This window comes from Calliopsis andreniformis, chromosome 10 (assembly GCF_051401765.1).
Source record: "Calliopsis andreniformis isolate RMS-2024a chromosome 10, iyCalAndr_principal, whole genome shotgun sequence".
Taxonomy (NCBI): domain Eukaryota; kingdom Metazoa; phylum Arthropoda; class Insecta; order Hymenoptera; family Andrenidae; genus Calliopsis; species Calliopsis andreniformis.
Window position 1 is genome coordinate 17503446 of NC_135071.1, and position 21930 is coordinate 17525375.

At 41.1% G+C, this 21930-nt stretch overlaps 4 protein-coding genes across 8 annotated transcripts in view; 1 reads left to right on the forward strand and 3 right to left on the reverse strand.

The window, feature by feature from the left end:
- Positions 1-7821, reverse strand: part of Nfat (nuclear factor of activated T cells 3) — a 49499-nt gene extending 41678 nt beyond the window's left edge. The window contains exon 1 of the mRNA XM_076386464.1: positions 7595-7821. Coding sequence (XP_076242579.1) covers positions 7595-7667 — 73 coding nt within the window. The 5' untranslated portion in view covers positions 7668-7821. The remainder of the gene's footprint in view (positions 1-7594) is intronic.
- A 2814-nt stretch (positions 7822-10635) lies between these two features.
- Stai (stathmin) lies at positions 10636-20626 on the reverse strand. 5 transcript variants are annotated; one of them, XM_076388052.1, is made up of 7 exons: positions 20488-20626; positions 19776-19822; positions 12150-12505; positions 11918-12058; positions 11547-11687; positions 11127-11282; positions 10636-10775 (listed from the first exon to the last, which is right to left on the reverse strand). In XM_076388052.1, exons 2-7 carry the CDS (start codon positions 19810-19812, stop codon positions 10683-10685), a joined length of 924 nt encoding a protein of 307 aa, XP_076244167.1. In that variant the 5' UTR covers positions 19813-19822; positions 20488-20626; the 3' UTR covers positions 10636-10682. The 5 variants fall into 5 exon arrangements, with proteins under 5 accessions (XP_076244167.1, XP_076244165.1, XP_076244164.1 ...); XM_076388050.1 differs by lacking the exons at positions 19776-19822; positions 20488-20626 and adding exons at positions 13494-13577; positions 14479-14728; XM_076388049.1 differs by lacking the exons at positions 19776-19822; positions 20488-20626 and adding exons at positions 13494-13583; positions 14479-14728.
- LOC143184761 (uncharacterized) lies at positions 17476-20893 on the forward strand. The gene is made up of 7 exons (XM_076387219.1): positions 17476-17490; positions 17552-17573; positions 17692-17745; positions 17798-17864; positions 17927-17982; positions 18027-18399; positions 20779-20893. The coding sequence occupies exons 1-6, from the start codon at positions 17476-17478 to the stop codon at positions 18356-18358; spliced, it is 546 nt and encodes a 181-aa protein (XP_076243334.1). The 3' UTR covers positions 18359-18399; positions 20779-20893.
- LOC143185127 (uncharacterized) lies at positions 20507-21560 on the reverse strand. Its single transcript, XM_076387861.1, has 5 exons — positions 21554-21560; positions 21414-21491; positions 21074-21346; positions 20725-20912; positions 20507-20646 (listed from the first exon to the last, which is right to left on the reverse strand). Exons 1-4 carry the CDS (start codon positions 21558-21560, stop codon positions 20839-20841), a joined length of 432 nt encoding a protein of 143 aa, XP_076243976.1. The 3' UTR covers positions 20507-20646; positions 20725-20838.
- Between the last annotated feature and the right edge of the window lie 370 nt (positions 21561-21930).

Sequence of the window (21930 nt, forward strand, 5' to 3'; positions counted from 1 at the left end):
CATTATCGGACGCGCGAGCGAATTACAATTGCACACGCCTCGCGAGGAAATGCAGCGACGCTGCATATGTAAACAACCGCAAAAACCGAGCCACTTTGAAAAGCAAGAGACCAATCTTGCGTTTGACGCAAATCTGCCCCTCGCGCAGTAACCGTTCGCGATCGTTTCATGCGCATTTGCAATTTATTTGCGATTTATTCGCGACGGTGCTCGCGCGAACCGAGACAGAATCGGGACGGAGCCAGAATTTTCTAAAACCAGCATAAATCTTCTTGGCGAAACATGAAAATAACTAACAGGGAAGATGAGAGAGTTCAATGTGCTCGACGCTAAGGAAAATTTGTGTTACGTAAGCGAGGCTTTATCGCTAGCGTTTGCTTTGTATAATAATGGAGTTGTCCTTATTTTCTGAGGAAGGAAAATGGTTGACATATGTTTGTTACGAAATGAACGCATTTTCAAATAACAAGCGGATAAATTTTTGAATTTTTGAGTATTCAAATTTTCAAGTATTTAGATTTCCAAATATTCAAACTCTCAAGTATTCAAATTTTTTAATATTCAAATCCTCAAGTATTCAAGTTTTTAAATTTTCAAATATTCCAATTGTCAAGTATTCAAAGTTTCAAATATTCTAAGTATTCAATTTTCCAAATTTAAGTGAAGATTTCAGGAAATCATTTTAAAATCAGTCAATTCTTCAATTTCTAACCAGTCAGTCTGTTAATTAAAAGGCTCGATTTGAATAACTTGTAAGTCCCTTTCCAATAATTATGGAATCACCTGAAAACCTTATCACCGCTGTTTACCTCGAGCCAGAGGAAAAAGCATTTACCAGAGATACGATTATTCAGTTGCAAAAGGTGCAGCAACTACATTCTGTCGCTGATAGTGCACCGTTGATAAGCCTGATTACATAATGCCCTATGTTTGCGACTCGGAGAAAATCGCGTTTCAAACAGGCGAGCCTGCGTTCAGAAGTTACTGATTATCGGGTAACCAATATCATTCCTCCTCTTGTAGATTACAATTTTTATCGGTCTGTCTATCTTGTCGAAGGCTCGTGAAAAATCTTGCAGCGTGATTCGTGCAGGTTTCGTCGCAATAAATAGACGAATAAAAATATCCCTCTGTAGGGTGTAATTAATTAATGAGTGATTTTTCAGCGAAGGACGACTCTACCAATCTACAGAGACGGTGTCGGGCGCCGCGGCGCCAGTTCTCTCTTTCTGTCTCGCTCTGCGGTCAGGCAGAATTATGGGGGAAATGAAATGCAGTTGACTGTTCAATAAAGCGACAAAGATGGACGGCTGACCAGCTATCTTTTGAAAGGCAGAACAGACCCACTTGGACATTTCTGAATTTTAATGGAAATTTTGTGATTTTAATTCTACTGGAGACAGTTGACGAAACCTGACATATGTACTATAATTTTCTAATTTTTCAGTATAGACACTTTAACCCTAGAACTACCGTGGCTAATCTTTGCCTATTTCCAATGATTCGTCACAATTATAAATACCTAAAAATATATTTTATTTACAGAAATAACGTTTATCCATATGTTTCTTTTTGCATTATTCAGCACAAACTAAGACCAAAAAATAAAATTTGTAAAGGATAAAAATGTGTGCAAGGAGTAATCATAGAAGTCGTTTCGACAGGTCTGCTAGTTCCAGTGTTAAAGAAATAAAGTGTTAAAGTACAATGTTAACTTAAAACAGAAGAGACTCAATACAAAAGCTAATCCAGTTAATGCTCGACTGAATAATTACTTCAGCATATTTTCATCTCTAAAAGCTTACAGTTTCCTTCGATCCCTCCACACCCAAAACCTTACAGCCACCATCAGGACCCATCAATCGTGATCCACCATTCCCACCAAGAGCCCAAGAGCTAACAAGAAGGGCCACAGCAAGTGGCCGAGCGAGAAACTCTCAAAGGAGTATCTCCAATCGAGTCGACAATGAGAACGTCTGCAGGGACCGAAGAAGGTGGCTCCGTGCATTGTTAAGATCAGTGTAGATTGACGGTGATTGAGGCTACATTACGAAGGCCTTGAGTCGCTTAACACCCAGTCGCCAGAATTCATCGACCGTTATTTCCCTCCAAGAAATTCTTCAGAGGAGGTGGGGGCACAGGAGAAGAGATTCACCGGTCCTTGACGACTCCTCGGTCGGATAATTTACATGCGTGTGCATTCGCATCTAAATACCCGAATTAAGTCCCGGGACCGACGGGGATATGTAGATGCTGCGGCGATTAAGCGATTCGACAGGGACAGTATAAATTCAGAGAGACCGCCGAGCTGTATTCGACCTGTTCCACTACAAGTATACTTCAAGGGTCACGCTGGGCTGAATAATGGCACGTTTTTTTGGAGACCTTCTCTTGGGGACTCGTACTATTCGTGTCCTATGAGAAGTCACCTGAAACGCGTTAAGGACGATGCATTCCAGGGGACTTCTCGTGGGACTCGTACTATTCGTGTCCTATGAGAAGTCACCTGAAACGCGTTAAGGACAATGCATTCGAGGGGACTTCTCGTGGGACTCGTACTATTCGTGTCCTATGAGAAGTCACCTGAAACGCGTTAGGGACGATGCATTCCAGGGGACTTCTCATGGGACACGAATAGTACGCGACGCTGAGGTTTGGGTATTACCTATAACAGACTCGTTCAAATTAGTCAAGCTACTTGAATTCAAGTAACTTGATGTTCACATGTCTGCTGATTTGCTTGGAATTTGTTCTATATGGTTTGGACATGGCACAGCACACATCAAGTGTGTATTTTAAGGCAAGGAAAGGTTTAAAGGACGTCAACTTCGCTTGATGCTTAAAAGGATATTCAAGTCCAGTAGTACAGCATGTTCACATTGGTCAAATTATCCGAAATCACTTGCATTCAAAAATTCAAATAACTTGACCAATCTGAACAAGGCTTAAGAGTTACTCAGGGACAAATTCATCGAAGTTGTAAAGACAAAAAAAGAATGATAAGATATAAGGGAATTTCTCATTTTTTCGACCAGTTATTTCGTGTTAAATATTTATACGGTATAATTTCTTATATCTTCATTCTACCTTGCTCAACAATATTTGAATTTAAAAACAAACCGAGTGTACATGTGCTGATACACTCGAGAATTTTACTGCAACATGAGTATTTGTTCAACTAAGAATGATCATTAATTTCGAAAAATTGCTGGAAATGAAATTACTAGGAGGTTCTAATGATGTATTATACCTGAGGCAGTGAAGAAATCCTTGTTTGCGAATTAATGCATAAGATTAATTTTCTGATATCTTGCGGATTTTATAACTGGATTTGACGCTCATCAGAGAGTATCGCTGGTCGTACAGTCAATATATGTAAATCGATAATGATGGCTCTGCATCGGTATTATTAATTCCCTACGATGACGTTCGCTTCGTTAGTGTCAATTAAGCGCCGAATATTACGAAAGGGCAGAGCCTCGTACAATCGAAGTTCATTGGTTCGCTGGAATTTAACTCGATACCAGACAATGGACGCTGGTTTTTGCTTGTATTTATAATAAAAATATTAGGGAATATTAAAAAATTAGAAACTCTGAATTTGTAGACTTATAGTAGATAAATTATCGATAAAAGATTTGAATATTTAAAAATTCGAAAATGTAAAAATTTGAAAATTTAAGTAACTGAATATTTGAATAATTGAATGGAATAATTGAATATTTGAATAATTGAATGGAGTAATTGAATATTTGAATAATTGAATGTTTGAGTATTTGAATACTAGAATAATGGAGCAAATGAGCAATTGAATATTCGAATAACTGAACAATTTAGTAATTGAATATTCGAATACTTGAATATTTGATCGCTACCGGGTGTCTCAATATCATAAACTCAGTGATGCAACTAAGCTCGCCATTCACAGCCAGCAGCAAACTGACCGATGATCGATGCAGTTTTAAAGCGAGTTTAAAAATTAACAGCCTTGACTGCGTGCACTGTATTTCGTTATATTTAGCCGTTATGTTTATCAGGTTCCTTTACATTACCATCTTCCGCGTCTAGTGATGTCTAAAACCACATGGAAACTAGTCCCACCGAATCTGACCACTCTTTACACCGTTATCTTATTCAGGAGAATACCTGTTGACGATACGTAGGGGAACCATAGGCGTTCAGAATTTTGAGAAGAGTTGTACATAGAACAAACTTTATATAACACCGCAGAGAGAGGAGAAGAGAGACAGAGAGAGAGATCGTGGTATCGCTATCATATCAGAAGTGAGAAAGGAAAAAAAATGCTATTGTAACTAGACCATGAAGTTGGTCACTGACCAACGATTTCGACGAACGAGCACGACACCGATTCGCTGTCGACGACATCGTCGGTGCCGGGATTTATCACGAAATTAAGAGAGCTTCAAGGACAAGATATCTTGTCTCGAATGTGTTTTAGATGCTGCAGACGATCGTTAAATTTTCTTATCGTTGAATTTTTCGAGGCGAAACGAGATAGTGGGCCGCGTACGAAAGAATAAACGCGAGCGTAATTAGTGGAGGGGAAGCAGAAGGAACGAAAAAAATCGAGAGCTCGCTCGCTGATTATTGCACGCGAGAATTTGTGTCGCTATTGCGAGCTCTCCGTGAACGATCTTCGGTTTCCTTCGAATTAACAGCGCCTCTAGTTACCGCCTTGACAATAGACAAAAGAATTCCGCGTGATCGATAAGAAAAAGAATTTTAGAGAGGCTACGAGACGTGAATGATAATTGCTTTCGATGATGCAAGGAAAATATAGAATTCTAAAATACCTGTGCACTTCGTTTAAACGAAAACAAACATATTCCTTAATAACTGAGCCGCTCATTTGTCAAATTCATCAACTCTACAAGAGAAAGATATTTATATTTAATATTAAATATAAAAAGTGAAGCATCAGTCAAGTCCTTTGACATGAAAATCTTGAAAAATTCAGAAAGCAAAGTTCATCACTTTGACCTGTGAGGTGCTCAATTGAGTTCATTCAAATCCCCCATTTTTCCCGCGAAATTTCGAAACAACCCGCGCGAAGATTGAAAACGTTTCGAGGAGTTTCACAGCAAGGGCAGTTAGGGCTCTGAAACTTTCCAATTGCATTTGCCATAAAAGCTGCATAGCAGATTCGATCGATCGGGTCGGGCTCTGGTAAGGAGCAGGAAAGCGCAATACGAAGACAGAAATATCGCAAGGTATCGGACACGAAATCAACACGATGTGTTCGACCGCGTTAAAAACATCGATCCGCGTCTTTATCGTCATGGCAACACATGTTGCACTTGTACAATTATAACTGTGTGAGGTTATGATCGACGTATGTTACTATGTTCTCTTCACGCGACATCGAGTTCGCGCACGCATAATACACATGTCAGCGCATAGATAGAATAGTTAGATGTGTGTGAATGTTAGTACCTCTCTATTTGTTATCTTGCTCTAGCTTCCTCGCTCTATTCTTATCACAGCACGCCAAGAATGCATTTTCGCGGTTTCACTAGCACGCACTTTAAGTGTGATGCGCGCGCATGCCTGTGGAGTATCATCGAAGTACAGAGGAACCTCGAAGTTCGAACAATTTGAAACTCGAGGTAAAAATTGGCGTAAAAGCACTTGAAAGTCGAAGAGTCACAGGTCTCTTTAAGTGGTGAAAATATTAATAATAATAATTAAATGTTGATGAACCACAACTCTCCACTAGTGAATATTTGAAAATTTGAATATTTAAATATTTGAGTCGCGCGTCCCTTTAAGTGATAGAAATATTGATGATAATTAAATATTTATGAACTACAACTCTCCAATAATCGATATTCGAAAATTTGTATATTTGTACATTTGAATTATGAATATGTGAATATATAAAAATCCTGCTTCGAAATTCGAACAAAAACTCGAAGTCGAACTCCAAGGTTTGTAGGGATTTCAAGACCAACTTTCGATGATGGCATCCACAGATTTACCTACACTTAATTACGAAGGAACATTCAACGATTAGCTGTTTATTGTCGAATATCCTCGTCCAGCGTGAATTGCATTTCAACCGACACGCGGTTCGATGTAAAGTGAAAGCGTTCTTTTAATCGTATGCATAATATTTACGTGGAATTAAAGCAAGTAGAGAGCAGACTGTTTATGTGCACGCTTGGGAAACACGTTTGATTGGTTAATGACGGAGGATCAAATTAGCAGGGAGTTCGTTTCGAACATGGTTCTTGAAAAGATTGCTGATGTTACTTAACACGTTCAGTCCTATGACTCGCATCTGGGTCAGGACAATTTCAGCGATGATTCCTCAGGATGTTTTTCTTAGATTCTTACAACCACCGAATGAGCAACGAACAATAGAAAATTTTTTAGAGAAGATCTACCCCCTCCAAGAGTTTTCATTGTATCTTCCATCTTATCTAATTCTATATGAATTTAGGAGAAATTAAACATGTACATGTGTCTCAGTCTTCTTCAAGAAATTAAAGAGTACAATTCAGAATTAATATTCTTTTGCTAGACTGCGAATCTGTTAATAGAATGACACACAACTGATTCTATGGAACAGAGAAAGTTATTCTAAAAAAGATCCGAATTAGCGCCGATTTAGCACAGAAGCTACGCATTTGATGCGGGAAAGGCCAACGCCTGACACAAACTCTAACGCGATAACACGGTACGAAGGGATATTGTATCATCCAAGTGGATAGAAAATAACCGTGGTTAAGCGATAGCGATGGCGTTCCATCGTCAACAACAGTGCTCATCAAACGAAGGGACGAAGTTCAAATTCATTGATAATCCTATTCACGTTCGGTCCACTTCGTTCAAATCGCCTGTTCGAATCGAAACAAAGAGGAACCTAATCGCGTCCCACTAGTTAATTGACAGAAAATCAAGTATCTAACAGAGCCGGCTGATTCTCGGGCATGAATCATGTTTACTAATAGACGCGAGAACGAAATGCATTCGTAGACGCGCGTACGAGTCGAGCGTCCATATTGGAGTCATCATAACCTCACTGTTGCGAATGTTTTCGAGCACGTTTCACGCTCGACAGTGACACAATGCGATCGCGCGTTTCACTTCGAACAGTTCGACGAGTTAATAAATATCAGTTTAAAATACATTATGAATGCGTGATTATCTGAACGCGTGTACGGTCTTGCGCATAACCTTGATGCTCAACCACCGCAATCTCGCGTTCCCCGATTACATTTCGTAAACAAGAAGTGCGAGCGAATGTTGCCTCGGAATGTATTTATCTTCTGACGTTCCACCGTTTCGGCAATTTTATTTTCGCATATCCTTGGTCGATATTAACCTCAAAACCGAACACGATTTGAATCTAATTACGAACTCTGCTGCTCGATGTTATTGTGCCACCGCGATGCACTCGGCGAATCGTATCAAGTCGAAACGCGTAGTTAATCTCCATACAGTTCGGCCATATTGTGTTGATACCATGGAAAATGATTAGAGGGGACGAGAGAACGCAGCAGGGCTATCTCGTCGACTGGCAGGGGAACCATTTCGCAAAATTTCCTGGCGTACCCATCTATGCACTTACCGGCCGTGGCTTTGGTGTTTTTCCCATGATGCCTCCTGTTCTTCTTCTCCGATAATTGGCCCTTCAGTAACATCGTACACGCACTTTATCACGATTTTTATCACTCGCCTCGAACTGACTACGCATTATTATTCACCCGCACGGCAGCCATTTGCCCTCTACCCACTCGGCTACAAAGCCTGCCTCGTCGTTTCGTTTAGCCTTTGGCTTTCGGCCATTCGACAGCCTTTGACGTCACGTGGATCTTGGTGACGTATCTATACCCCACCTTTCTCTTCTGAAACAGAAAGAGACGGAATGACGTTTCGTTGAGAACTTGTGTACCGACGATAACTTTCAATAATTACGTGTGACAAGTAACGAAGATGGGCTTTGTATACCTTTTATATTCATCTATGACTTTCTTCGAGCAGGACAGGGTGCTGCAATGTGGGATAGATAGCAGAGCACTAGCGAGGTTTCGAAAGAACGTATCTTACCAACAGACGGTCACGAGTCTATCTGCAAGCATTTCAAATTTGGCGCCAAGTTGTATGTTTTTTAAATTTAATGGGAATTTGAAATATAGTAGAATTTTTCAAAGATAAAGGTACGTTTTTTAAGAACAATAAAAAATTATTTGTGAGCTGAAAAAATTGATAATATGGATGAAAGAATAGAATTATGTTTAGTGTTCAGATTAGTTGGGATAGAACAGGTTTGTATATTGTGTAGGATACGAAAATGTGAGTTTCTGAAATAGGAGAAGATGAATGGAGAATGGTAATAAAAAACTCCCTGGACTGCGTGTAGGTACGGCCTTTTACTTCACACAATCAGGTTCTCTTTCGACACACATTACCCCGAACTAAAAGATGAACAAAGAATATCGAAGGCAGCCAATGTATCGTTATGAAACTGGTTTCTCGCGATTCTTCCTTTCGCTCGAACAGAAATTTATACGACGATAAATCTCTAGCTCACCAGTTCCGCCTTTCGTCCCCACCTGCGAGAGAGACGATGCCAAAGCATAGAAGAAACCACGTTTACTTACACTGGTAGTAACCACACATCATATATTATATACCATCGCGTAGAAATCTATAATATATTTATATATCGTAACGTAAGAATCGAAAAGGACAATCATAACACACATACGTCGGGCATCTATATAATAATAACTGTACCAGATACATTTTGCAAAAAGATCACAACAATTATGCAAAAATAGACGTTGTTCGTCGCCTGTTGTAACCGCAGGAAAAACGAGACACTTTAAGTTTTCGTTCCTCCAGTTCGCGACACGTGGCGAATAAAACCGCAACCACCTCGGTAAATATGGTTTGCAGCTACGAGTGTCGTCGACATAAAAGTTCTAATGTTCCTTCGATCTCCTTTTTTAGCTAATTAATTCCTTTCTCGCGGTCAGCACTTCTGCGAATAGCCCTCAATAAAAAATGTCTGCTACAGTTCGTGATGTTTATAATCGCAACGTATCGGTTGCAATATCACTGCAACACGTTGCTTTTCGATATCCCTTTTATTATGCGACGATATCGTGACCAGAGCTAAAAGTTTCCTTCAGTTTATGCTGAACCCTCGTTGTACAAGAGTACCTAAGAAGGCTGAGGAACTGTCAGCAGCTACATGTTTCTTATTGTGAAGTCTGATGAAAACTTTGCCCCGGTTACACGGCGTTGTTGCTCTTCAAAACAACTTCCAGCGATGGATATATAAGTATGAACAAAATTAAGGCCCCTAGCCACGGTACCCATGTGCGAGCATAGAGGAATATGTATATCCAAATGTTCTTCTCTCTATCTCTCCCCTCCTTTCTCTCTCTCACACTCTCACTTAAACACTACACATTTCGACAAATAATTAAGTCATCACAGAAGCATCAATATTATCATATTCAATTAGACTACATATTTCGTGAATGTTCTTGTTTTCAATTAGCGCAGTAATATTACAATGATCGAGTACAAAATGGTTTTTTTAAGTTTTCAAGCCTAGTATAAAGCACTATTATATATATATATATTATTAAGTGTGCTTACATGTCGGCACATACCATACACATATGTTTTTCTAGTACATATGGTATGTGTACACACATATGGTCGCAATTACCACTTAAGATCTAATTGTAGCGGTAGTATTCTATTATTACCCTATCAATAAAAGCAAAATATGAAACGAACGAATAATGAATAGCCTAAAAAAAGTAGTAAAAAAATCAGGAGACATTTTCAAAGGCAATTCAAAATTAAAACTCTCGATACTCATGATCGTTATGATCCTTCTTTTCGATTTGGAACTCCGACAAAGTGATTCTTTATAACCGGTTTATCGAGTAAACAACACCGTAACCATCTAAAAAGAGGTAAATAAAAATATACTGAAATAAGCACGGTATCAAGATCATAAAATGTTAGTTACTCCAACACACGCAATCAATCACAAAACACAGAGAAGTTATACGTTTCTTAATGCCATCTCGTAGAAGATCCACAATCGTGTAAGTGGTAGGCACGTTAAAACAGAAAATAATATATATATTACACGTCGTGTATCCTAAACTGAATTTAACACGCGCGCGTGTGTGTATATACGTGAACATTTTTAAAAAACAAGTAGGTGTGTAGTTAAGATGAAGGCAGTGATCTTGCACAAGTACATAGTGGGAGAAAAGAAACCATGAAATCATAGACAATTATTCGATATAAACGTTCCTCGAGTTAACTTTGAATACCCTTTATCTAATTTAAACGTTTAGTTCTCCCAACCACTGTAATAAAATAAAAATCATTGAAACTGCATATCTCTCCAGCTACTACAATCGCTTGCGAGTTCTTAAAATTTTTTTTTCTTTTTGTATCATCCAGCGAACGAAAATGGCACAAAGCGTAGTGGAGCCTCGTCGAGCGCACTCGAGCGCGGCTCCACGAGTTTATCCCAATGTTTAAACACGCAACTCCGACGACCTATTCAGCGAGTGACTCTGCAAGCCTGTAGTCAAATCCCGCCTCTCCTCTTTCCTCGATATTAGTAAGGGTGAAACGGTATCTTAAACGAGGATCGCGATCGAGGAACGACCCCATGTTTACCCAGAGCTGGCGGTCTCCTTTTCGGCGGGCAGAGCAGATTGTTCAGACAGAGCTGCCTTGTTTTGTCTGACCATTTCCGCGCGCCTCTCCTTTAGAACAAGAACAAAATCAGCATATTTAGATGTGAATTTACAACACATAACTATTCTAATATATAACATGAGTATTTCATGCTAAGATTAAGCTAACACATATCTATTGTATTATCCTAGCTGATAAATGCAGGGTTCATGCTGAAAGGAAAATGATAAACTGAATTCAACTATTGTGGCTGCAAATCAACTATGGGAACATATCGTTTGCAACATAACGTGGCGAAGCACGGTAAACCCTACAGAAAATGAACCAGCTAAAAACAGAGGTATAACAAGCGATTGTCATGACTGTGGGGGGGCTAAAGGTAACGATATATCGAGTCAACAGAAAGAGGGCGAAATTACATGCTGGCGAATAGCCTGCAAACGACGTTGAATCTCTCGATGCCGGTTCTGCTCCGCAGTAGAAACCCTCTTGTCAAATTCGAACTTTTTCACCAGAAGTTCTCTCGTGGCGCACTCATCCGCCATCTGACGCACTTTCGCTATCTTCACCGTGTTCTAAACGACCATTGCAAATTCCCTTATTGGGTAAAATCGTTCGACAGCGTTCAAAGAAAGGATTTCTACCAAAACCAACTCTCTTGTTCGCCGCAAACGCGTCCTCTAAACACTTTAACGAGTCAAATATGCCTATACAATGAGTATTACTTTCTAAAAAGCGAGAAATCCTTCCTGATACTGGGCAAAACAATCCAAATAGTAGAAGATTCGTATGTACCAATACCATATCTAGGTGATGAAGGATAAGGCTTGGTTACTTACGTGATTACGTAGCTTCTCCTTTTGCTCGCGTTCGATGTTCTCACGACGCTCGCGAGCCTGGTCCAGCTTGCCTTGAATTTGAGACTCGAGCTGCTGCACGCGCTCGGTTATTCCTTGGCGAACGCGAGCTACTTGTTCCTCCTAGAAAAGAAGTAAACAGTTAGTAACTGGATCGATAGTGATACTATTGGCGATACTCTAAATAATCATACTGCGGATTTTTAGAACACATAGTTACAGAAATGGATTTTTCATATTCTCTATAAAATCCACAGTCTACTAACGATTCTATGACAAAGCGTTATAAATTTAGACACTCAAAGTTAATGACAAATGAATTTCCTAGAAAACTGAACACAAAAGCTACTAACGTGTTCCTTGAGGCGGTCCAGCATCCTCTTAATATTCTCATCACGCTGAGCAGCAGCAGTCTTCAGCTTCTCTTCAACAGCGCAGCGGACCTCCTCAGTCTGCTGCTCAAGGTTCAGGCGAGTTTTCTCTACGCTTTCTAACTGTAATCAAAGAAAAGCTTTCATGAGTACTTATGCATGTCCATTAATCTACATAGAAATCCTCAGAAAATTCTCAAACAAAGAAACTAACGTGCTCTTTCAGTTTGTTCTTCAGCTCCGCGATGTGCTGCTCTCGCTTCTCCTCCGTGTTGTTCATCTTAGCGTCCAGAGATTCGCGAGTCGCGGCGATGAAGGCGGCGCTGAGCTCATCCTTCTTGCGAGACGCCTCTTCAATTTTGCTAAGCTTAGCGGCAAGAGCGGCGAGCTTATGAGCCTCCAAGGAGAGTCTTCTCTCTTCTGCGGCTCTAAGCTTGTCTTCAATAGCTACTTGTTGAGTAGGACTTGTCTGCGGCGGCGACGGGGCTCTCTTCGGCACTGTTGGCTCGGCCAAGATCACCTCGTAGCACAAGCCACCTTTCGACTTCTCCTGGCATCGAATTTCCGTCGCTATGGGAATATTAAAATAGTGTAATTGGATAATTAATTATTAATATACCAAGTCAGGGTCATACTCAGGGACACAAATATTGTTGTGTTAATACTATTGAATTCATTTTCAAATTTTCAGATTCTCAGACTTGTAGGACTTCTGGGACCCTCAGGCTTTCAAATTTTCAAAATCTTTTTTCGTATTTATTTTAATTCTTTGAACTTCAGTTTTTACTAACCTTATATTTGAATTCTGAGTGATCCTACCTTGGTATGCTACTATTAAATATCAACAACATAATTAGCAATAAAAAGTGTTTAAACAAAATACAACTACCATTAAATTCAATCCCACTAATACAATATAATTTAGTTTCAATATCTCCATGAAACAAATCGATCATCGCCAGTCATAATGTACCCAAAATCCACGTCAAACAGAGACAATAAAATCTCTCAGTGCAATTAAGGGTCTAATTGAACCCCTTCCGCTCCGCCACTTAAGATTTCTTCCCAACCGTCTCAAAAGGTACGCGGGGCAGTTACGGAAGTATGACTCAGAGGCGCGAGAAGGAAGGATCGATCAGGTTACGGAACGATTGTCTCTAGGCGCCGCGACGTCTAGCGTCGGCACACGCACCTTTTCAGAGACCACCCCACACAGAACCGCCACGCCGTTCCTCGACATTCGCCGCATTCGATTCATAATTCACCCGATCGTTGGTATCGAGTTCATTGCACCCTGCGAGCGTGTGCCAAGTGCAAGCTCAACATGTACATCTACTCTTTCAAACCTCGTAGAAAGTAATAAAAAATATACAAAAAGCAAGCGAGTATTTTCCACGTTGATCGCTCTCTCTGATTCTGACCTCATGGATCGATCATCTTTAATCTCGCCCCTGAGAGCTCCCCGCTTAATTGAGCTCGAGGGTGATTAACCAGCCGATCAACGACAGTGTATTAAAGCGAGACAGCGGTGAGACGCGTTAATTAAGTGTGTACTCACTGATGAACTTCACCTTCTTCGGCTGCTTGGTTCGCGGCTTTCCCTTGCCGCTGGGCTTCTTGAAGGGCGCATTGCCCCTCCTATCTGCCGCTTCGAAAATTGAAAATCAATGAGAGGGGGCCGTATTAGCGGCGGGGACCGAGGGAAACGGGAATTACGGTTTAATTATCGGGAAATCGATGCAACCGTCTAGCTCGCTATCGGCCAACAATTGGGTGGCCATCTTGGGCCGCACCCCGATCGTTTCGCGAAGGTTTTCGGTGGATCACGTGCGCGACCGCTCCTGCGATCCTCGCGAGAGTCCAAGGCGATCCATGAATTAAAAATGAGGAGACAATTGATTTTCTGAACGACGAATCGCTGAGTTGGTGCACAGTTGTTCCAGAGGAGATTTCTATGCAACCATTCGCTATAAGAGAGGTGTAGTGTTCATGGTAGAACTCTAGGATAGGGCACCATGAGTACCGATTGGTGGACGGTGGAGAAATTGATCGAACTGCAGGTGTCTAGGATAATACCACCGGGATATCGACCACTGTCGACTGCGGTAAAAATATGAGTAACGAGTGGACAACCCTTAGAGCTGATTTTAAAACGTAAGGTACTCGATAATTAATACGACGCTTGGCAATGAATTTTTCTAGCCGATGCTTTAATTAAATAACCGAGGAGATCAATAAAAAAAATATGAGAAGAAGTAGAGGAAGGATTTTAATTAAATCTGAACGTTAAAGCTGATGACAAGGGGCAAAGGGATGCCATAGAAAATCGGATCAAATGGAATCTTGGCTACTTTAGCGGATCACCTCGATCGCAGGTGTCATTCACCGCGACATCGACTCCTCCCCTTCTAGTTCTCGCCCCTCTGGACTCTAATCGCTTCTCTATTCGGTGCCTCCTTCGTTCACCGTTGCATAGAGCTCGAGACGGTTGCACGTTTCCAGGGGAAAGTAGACAGGGGTCAGACTTTCGTTTAAGGACTCACCTACGATGCCCAAGGGTGCCTTGCAGCTGTGACAGAAGCACTGCAGCACTGAGTCGCGCACGAGACCGATCAGCATATTTGCAACGCTACCGTGGCTCTCCTCCGTGCGATATGCTCCGTGTTTGAACGAAAGAAGAAGCGAAGCGCGGCTGGCGGCGAAGAGAAACAAGGAAAACGCAGAAAGGTCGGAGGGGACACGTCCGACGAGCGAAGAGGAGGGCCGGAAGTGGCTTCGACTGCTGTTCGTATATCTGGGGCGGTGGCTGGAGGGCGACTGATCCGCACAGTGCGCCACGACGCCCGGCGTCGCTCAATATCCACCTACTGGCGCTTCTTGCGCCCCTAACCGCGTCAGGCCGCCACCCCCCGCAGCAGCGAACAGCCTACCCGACGACATGCCACCCTTCCACCTCCGCTAACCTCCAACCTCCAACCTCCACCTCGAGCAGGCTTAACGTGCCTATATCGCGGACCCGGCTGCCGGTCGCTAGGCACGTGTGGAAGCCTACGCGGAGGCGTAAAATGCCATCTGTCCAACCCCGACCACCCTCCAGACTCTCTTACACTTCTGCCTTCGAAGCCAGCTTCTGGCCGCTGATCAATGGATGACTTCCCTGGGACTGTCTTCGAGGTGCTTTCTAAGTCCCTTGCAGAGTTTTTCGTGGGTCTGGGTGGTAATGGGATTGAACAGGATGGAGGGATGCTTGCTGGTGACTTGACTCGGTTTGACTTCGTTGATTGGTTGGGTATCTGTGGTGAAGAGGAGATTAGGTAGCCTTTGTGGGTAACTGAGGGAAGTCTTCTGAATTGTGAATACCTTTCTAAGTTGTCTTGGAGATGCTTTGCTTCTTGCAGGAGTTTTGGTTAGTCTGGGTGGTAATAGGATTGTAGAGGCTGGGAGATTCCTTGCTGGAAAGTTTTAATTTTGGCAGTTAGTCAAGTATTTATATTGGAGTGGATATTAAGTAGCCTTTGTAGTTTTTGATCAGTGTATATCTTGCAGAGCGATCTGCAGATGGGACTGTACCTACTTGGCAGTGTATGGGATAGTATAGAAGCTTTCTTTTGCTGAGACAGATATTGGCATCTAAATTCGATTACAGTCGAGTCTCTTGTGTTTTGACTCCAGCTTATAGCCAGCTTCTGATCAATGAAGTCCTTTATGAAATTGCGCAGTTCTTTCGAATACTTTTCTCGTTCTTTAGACCTTGCCCCTAAGCAGACTATAGACAATGATTCTTTAACATGATACAGACAAGTTGAACTCGTGCACTACTATACCCTTAGTCAAAGGCTTCGACTTTTAGACAAAGTGCGAGCAATAAACTTCTTCGCGAAATTCCATAGATTACTCAGAGTGCCATTATCCAACATTTCCAAACTTCGTACTGCTTGTACTATCATGTATCATCTAATTGCAGCACGCTGCCAGAATCGATGCTAATTACTCTACCAGTTATTGATTCCCGAGTTTCCAAAGATTTTACGTAACTCCGCCCCCCTATTTAATGAAGACATTCTACCATAAATCTAGTCCTCCTGCTGGATCGTTCTTGCTTGGCTGCGCCACTATGAACGCAATGACGACTTTGCAGTATACATTCGCCGTTGGGCAGCCCGGAATGCTGAGCAATCTTGTCTCGATTGTTCCAATATCCGTGTTAAGCACGACTACTTGAATTTCCTTCTAGCCGTGGCGAACTTCCACAATAGAATAGATCCTCGATTAACCAAGCCCTCATTATTCGCGATTTCTATTATTCAGAGCTGCGCATATTGTCTTAGAACATCGATCGAGACTCGAACAGTGCTCCAATAATAGTCTACCAAGGATAATAAAAAGGTGCTTCTATTTCTCTACAAATAACAAAAATTCAACTGCAACTCCCACGTGGTCCCTTTTCCAACAATCTCAGCAATTAGCAAGCATCCCTGAAAAGGTGCAAACTGTCTTTGAATTCTTTCCTGGATTGAATCAGTGTTCCAAAGGATGTATCCACAAATACTATTGTTCCTGGGACGTTCCAAGGAATGATTCATCAACATTTTTTCTCCCTCGGGTTGGGTCCACGTCTATATTTGTACCATTCCTCTTGCCTTCAATTTCTCGTCTCGACACGCCTGTTATCCTCAGAATCTTCCTGATCAGGGGGTTCCTTTCTCATCCCCTCTCGTTATCGCTGCCTTGGCGAGGATGGAATCGAACTTCGCGATCGTCGAAGACAATCGGCGAAATATGGGGCGTTTGTAAATTTTTCCATTCGACGTCGGCGATCGAATAATCGCAATGTCGGCTCGTGACGCATTACGGTCGAAGGATACACGGTAAAGTGAATGAATGTTCCGGTCGTGGATCGATATCGTGGAATATTTTCAGAACTGGAACCGAGGGGGGGAAAACATGGGGATGTTAATAATGCATCAGGCCACGAACCGCAGTAAATTGCGCAGAAATCGGGAAGCACTGGCTCGACGGGGGCGCCTTGAATATGCACGAAACTGGCTGCATCGTTTGGCAATCGTTCCAAGTTAACTTCTCAAAATGCATTTCAGTCCGCCTGTGCGCTGTATCGTTTAAGCGGCTATCCCATAGGAAATGAATAAATTTGCGAGTTGATCGTGCCAGAGTTGTCATCTCTCCTCTGTTCCATTACTACACTGCACTTTATGTAGCGCACCAGATTGGAGTGGACTAAACGGCGTGACTTTTGAGTTATGACCATGAAACGGTATCTACTTAGCGAATGAATTTTGCTAATTGGATTTCAAAATCGTGAAGTCTGTCCAAAAAATTCTACAAATGAATAATTAGAAATTATTTCAAACAATTGCAAGTAGAGACTTCTTGAGATGAAGTATAAGAATAAGATAGTTTCGCTAGATAATTTTATTCATTTAATCTATGCTTCTTTCCTGAGCTCACAAAGAGCTTTTTGCTTTTCCTGAAGAACACACTTTTAAATACACGTTTCACTTCTAAACGCAGTTTCTAAATACATGTGTGACGTCTTGGTAGAGTGGAGCCTAATCAGCTGATTGTGAGTTAAAATTATTCACAGTCTTGTTCCTTCAGAACTACAGTTCTTCAATGTACTGTCAATTAGGGTCCACTAGAGCATCGACTGAAACTTAATCTACAATTCAATACACGATATAACAATCTGCTAAAAATAATAAACATAAAATACCTACTTCACATTTAAATCTCCCAAGTTAAGCAGATCAATCTCAAAAAGATCCTACAAGGATTTCGTCCTAGCAAATTAAGTCTGCTCCACTTCATCAAAATCTCATGCTCGACCATGTTCTGTTGCAAAAGGAAACAAGCTCACCGAAAAGAAAAAAAATAAAACGGGAAGAGTATTAATGGAATCACGATCTCACAGGTTTAACAAGTCTCGCTCGCTCGTTACATCTAATTGGATCTAAAGAAGCGTTAACGAAACAGTGAGAGAAGAAAAGAGAGAATGGCAAAAAAGTGGAGTCGACTGACCGGAGAAAAATGCATCGTTTGGGAAACGTGCTTTATCGTTTGCATGCCCTTTAAGGCGGCAAGAAACTCGACGGGAGAGAGTTTCTCTGCAGGAAACTCTCGTGGACGTTTCACCCGATATATCTTGCACCGCTGGACGACGACAATCGGATTAACCTACGCATTTCAATGTCACCGTGTACGCTCTTTAAAGTCAGCCGAGAGTCAACGAGCGAGCGGGGCTCTTTCACGCTGCGCGAAAGCTCCGAGCATCGTCCCCTTGCCCACGAAAGGAGAACTCTGGCAAATAAAAAAACCGAGCCGAGAGGAAAAAGAAAGAAAGCGACGTGGGGCTTTAGTCGCGTGCGCTGTGCTCGACGTCGTCGCGTCGAATCGTGGAATATGTAGCATTTATCGATACAGGGGAAACTTCTCGCTCATTATACAGGGTGAGTCAGTAACTATTACCTGAAATTAGTAGTCATAGAAATAATAGAAGCAAGTGATGCAGTTGTGCTGGTAATTATGAAAGTGGTCTAAGTCGAAAATCTGCAAAATCTAAAACTCAAAAAATTGAATTTATCATTTATTTGGTCTTGCTTTAATTTACAGTCTAAAATAAGTGATAAATTTCTATAGATTTTTTATTTAGACTACTTTCATAATTAGCAGCACAATTATGTTCAATGTTTTATCTGGTTTCGAAGCCCAGGGCCAACGCCACTGAATTAGTCTTTGTATTAGCTTGAATGTAATAATACAAAAATCTACTGGTCTTGAAAAAGCTCACCCTCGCTATTCACTCACCCGTAATGCGAAATCAATAGGATCGCGACAGGTAATTATTCATATCCTAAAACTGGCGACGTATGTGCAACTTTATATGCTAATGAGAATATTTCGAGGAATATTCAAGTTTTGAGGGAGCTAGAGATGTATCACCTTCTTTAACTATCCATTTTAACAACACAATAATTCCTTCAGCGCTCGCTAAAATAAAAATGCAGTAAAAACAAGATCTGTCTTAGATATATCATTTGTAAGAATTGAGAAACTAAGTAACCATGAAATAAATCCAATTAAAAGATGAGTAAATATTTCTAATAATTCTGCATTAATAATACCACACACATGAATTTTATAATTACCATAAAAAAATACAGGCTGTTTTTAATTAAACTGTTTCACGGTCCTAACTCGAAGATCACATTTTTTAAATGTGTCTTTTGGAATCCCTTCGCGATGTGTTAATGGGAACTGCAATTTATTGAATTTGTGGAGTTGAGAACCACTGAACTGGCGTTCAAGCACTGCAGTCGAGCCAAGTTGCAGTTGCCACGGCGAAGTGTAGCCTGCACTTCACCGAGGACGCCAACGGAGGGCTCTGACCTCTTCTCGGCAACTATCTACTTTCCGCTGCCTTAGGGTGTGTTCCTACTGCCACCTAAATTGCTATATGTACTAATTAAGGATCCTTTGTCATACTGACTCTGTACTCAACCCCGTCCGAAACATATTGCGCCTGATTTGCCAAAAGGCTTTGTTTGACGCGATTGAAGGCACATTACTCGACTGACGATGCAATCTCCTTGTTTACAAAAGACAATGTTTACAAAATACACACATATATATAAATGCAGATCTTTTATCAATCTTGCAAATGTCGCGTGACTTAAAGATTAGATTAGAATTCTTTGAAATTGATCAAAACTACCCCAAAAATATTAATGTTTAATCAATATTTTTGTAGAATAAGTTTTTCTTCAATTTCATTGTGAATATATGGTAGATGTAATTTTATTCAGAAATTATAGATACCACTTACATTCGTTGTTGACAGGGGACTCTGTAGCAGTAGCCATTATGGAGTCACTGTAAAAGAAATACCTACGCTTTATCAACAATTCTAGGATAATCTGAAATCCCGATTTCCTCGATTTTTACCTCCCTTGTTTATTTAGAAAAATATAACGCACTTAGCGTCTAATCTTTTCGCAATAATTTCGCTCGAGATAGCTGTCGAACAATGAAACAAAGGAGCCATGTCTTATCCAGAACTGTAGCTTCGAATAAAACGACAACTCTTAAAAAGAAATATTGTATAAATTGCATCAAGCTTATCTTATCGAAAGACAACACAGTTAATTCGTCAATAAATCGCGAAAAGCTACAATGCGTCTCAAAGTCTTATGTAAAGGAAGCAGCTGTATGCTACCTACAGAGAAAGAAACAAAGTTTTCTACAAAGAAAAAGCATGCTCGAACTCGTTCCAGAATCACTGTGAATCGACTATTGACAAAATGTCATAAAATCATAGTTGGTCAGAGAAGTGTAGGCAATCGTGGACTTTCATCTATTTATTACACAATCATATGACAATATATACTTAAAGATATCGTTTTATTGTCCTTTTCAAGAGTTTATCAAAGTATCTTTTTCTAAAAGACATTTCAAATTATTTTCCTCTTAATAATAGACACTATGCATACAGAAAGAGACTAAATAAAGAAAAAACCCTGAAAAGGTCGATGACTTACACAAAAAGACTGTTGTGTACTCCCCTACAGTTTTTTCAATTTTCAAAATACTACAGACTTCAGAGCAGGAAAGAGAAATAGTAACAAAGGTATTAAGCTAAACTCCATGATCTTCCAGAACAGTAACAAAGAGAACCAGAGTTCAGTAATCCAAATTCCCTAAAAAAAAAGGAAAAAAGGAAAATACCAAGTGCAACTTTGCCTCTTAACGCGTAGCACAGCCATTTCCCTGACCACCTGTGCATAAAAAAGAAAATCCACTCGAGCAATCCTTCCTGCTCTTTGTTTCAGTTCACGAAGCCTCCGAAAAACTCGTTTGAACTCGCAGAAAGGCAAGCAGTGCGACTACTTCTACGCATGATCGCGTTCGAGGAAACGTACCGCAGTCACGTTGCAATCCGAATGCGGAAGTCGATCGACGTCGACTAAAAACAACGAAAACTCTCTTTGTTCGACAGCCCACGACGTCTCTCGATCGGACACCTGAACGCTCTGCGACCGTGTCAGGCGTCCCTTTGTTCGAATCCGTGGCGTCCCTTTGTCGCGACGCGAGCCCCGAACGTCGGCTGGAATCGCTTCGACTCACCTTGCTTCACCTCGCCGCGGAACAAAGAGACGTTTACTCCACTCGCTGCAGTTCTGAAACAGTAACTGGCCGCGTACGACGCTCGACGATAATGCACAAGGAGATCTAAACGGTCGCTGGACTTGCTGGCTGCTTTTATCGAGACGCGTATCCCTGTATTCCAGCGACTCACACTGTTTACCGTTTGGCTACACCGACGACACGTGCAAACGCCTCGGCGAAGCGGCTGGAAGGGCAGAGCGCTGCCATTGGCCCAGGTTTGGGACCGACTCGCTGGGATTGGCTCGTTCGAATTCGAAACGTTGTGTGAGGGCTAACAGGACTCGTCGCGCGGGGAGACCTCCACTGCGCACTCGCGGTACCGTTTTACTGCTCGGCAAAAATACGATTGTGCGTGGTAAACAAGAAAGTTCTGTCGCTATTGAAAATGAGATGCTAAGGTAAGATCGCTTGTGCCTTTTTAAGTGTAATGGTTCTGACTTTTCATTCACGGTGGACTATGCTTTTACGATACCAAGATTTTCTTTTGGTAATGGATTTTTTGGGAGACTTAGAGGGTCTTCTTTTTCAAGTGCTTTAATGGTGAGGCAATTTTGGAGAATTTTAAATGTGTAGAGACAAGAGAGTTTGTATATTATTATAGAGTATGCAAAATATATAAAGCGTAAATTATGGGATTTGACAAATAAATGGTTCTATTTCTTTAATTGTCTCTTTATGAAAGTGTGACATTGCATAAATCCACGGTGCAATTATTAGCAACTCTGTAAACTATTTTAGACTATTTTTGAAGGTTAATTTAGATTTAGAAAATTTTGTACGTACATATTCTTTCTCTGAGAATTGTGTTTTAAGTT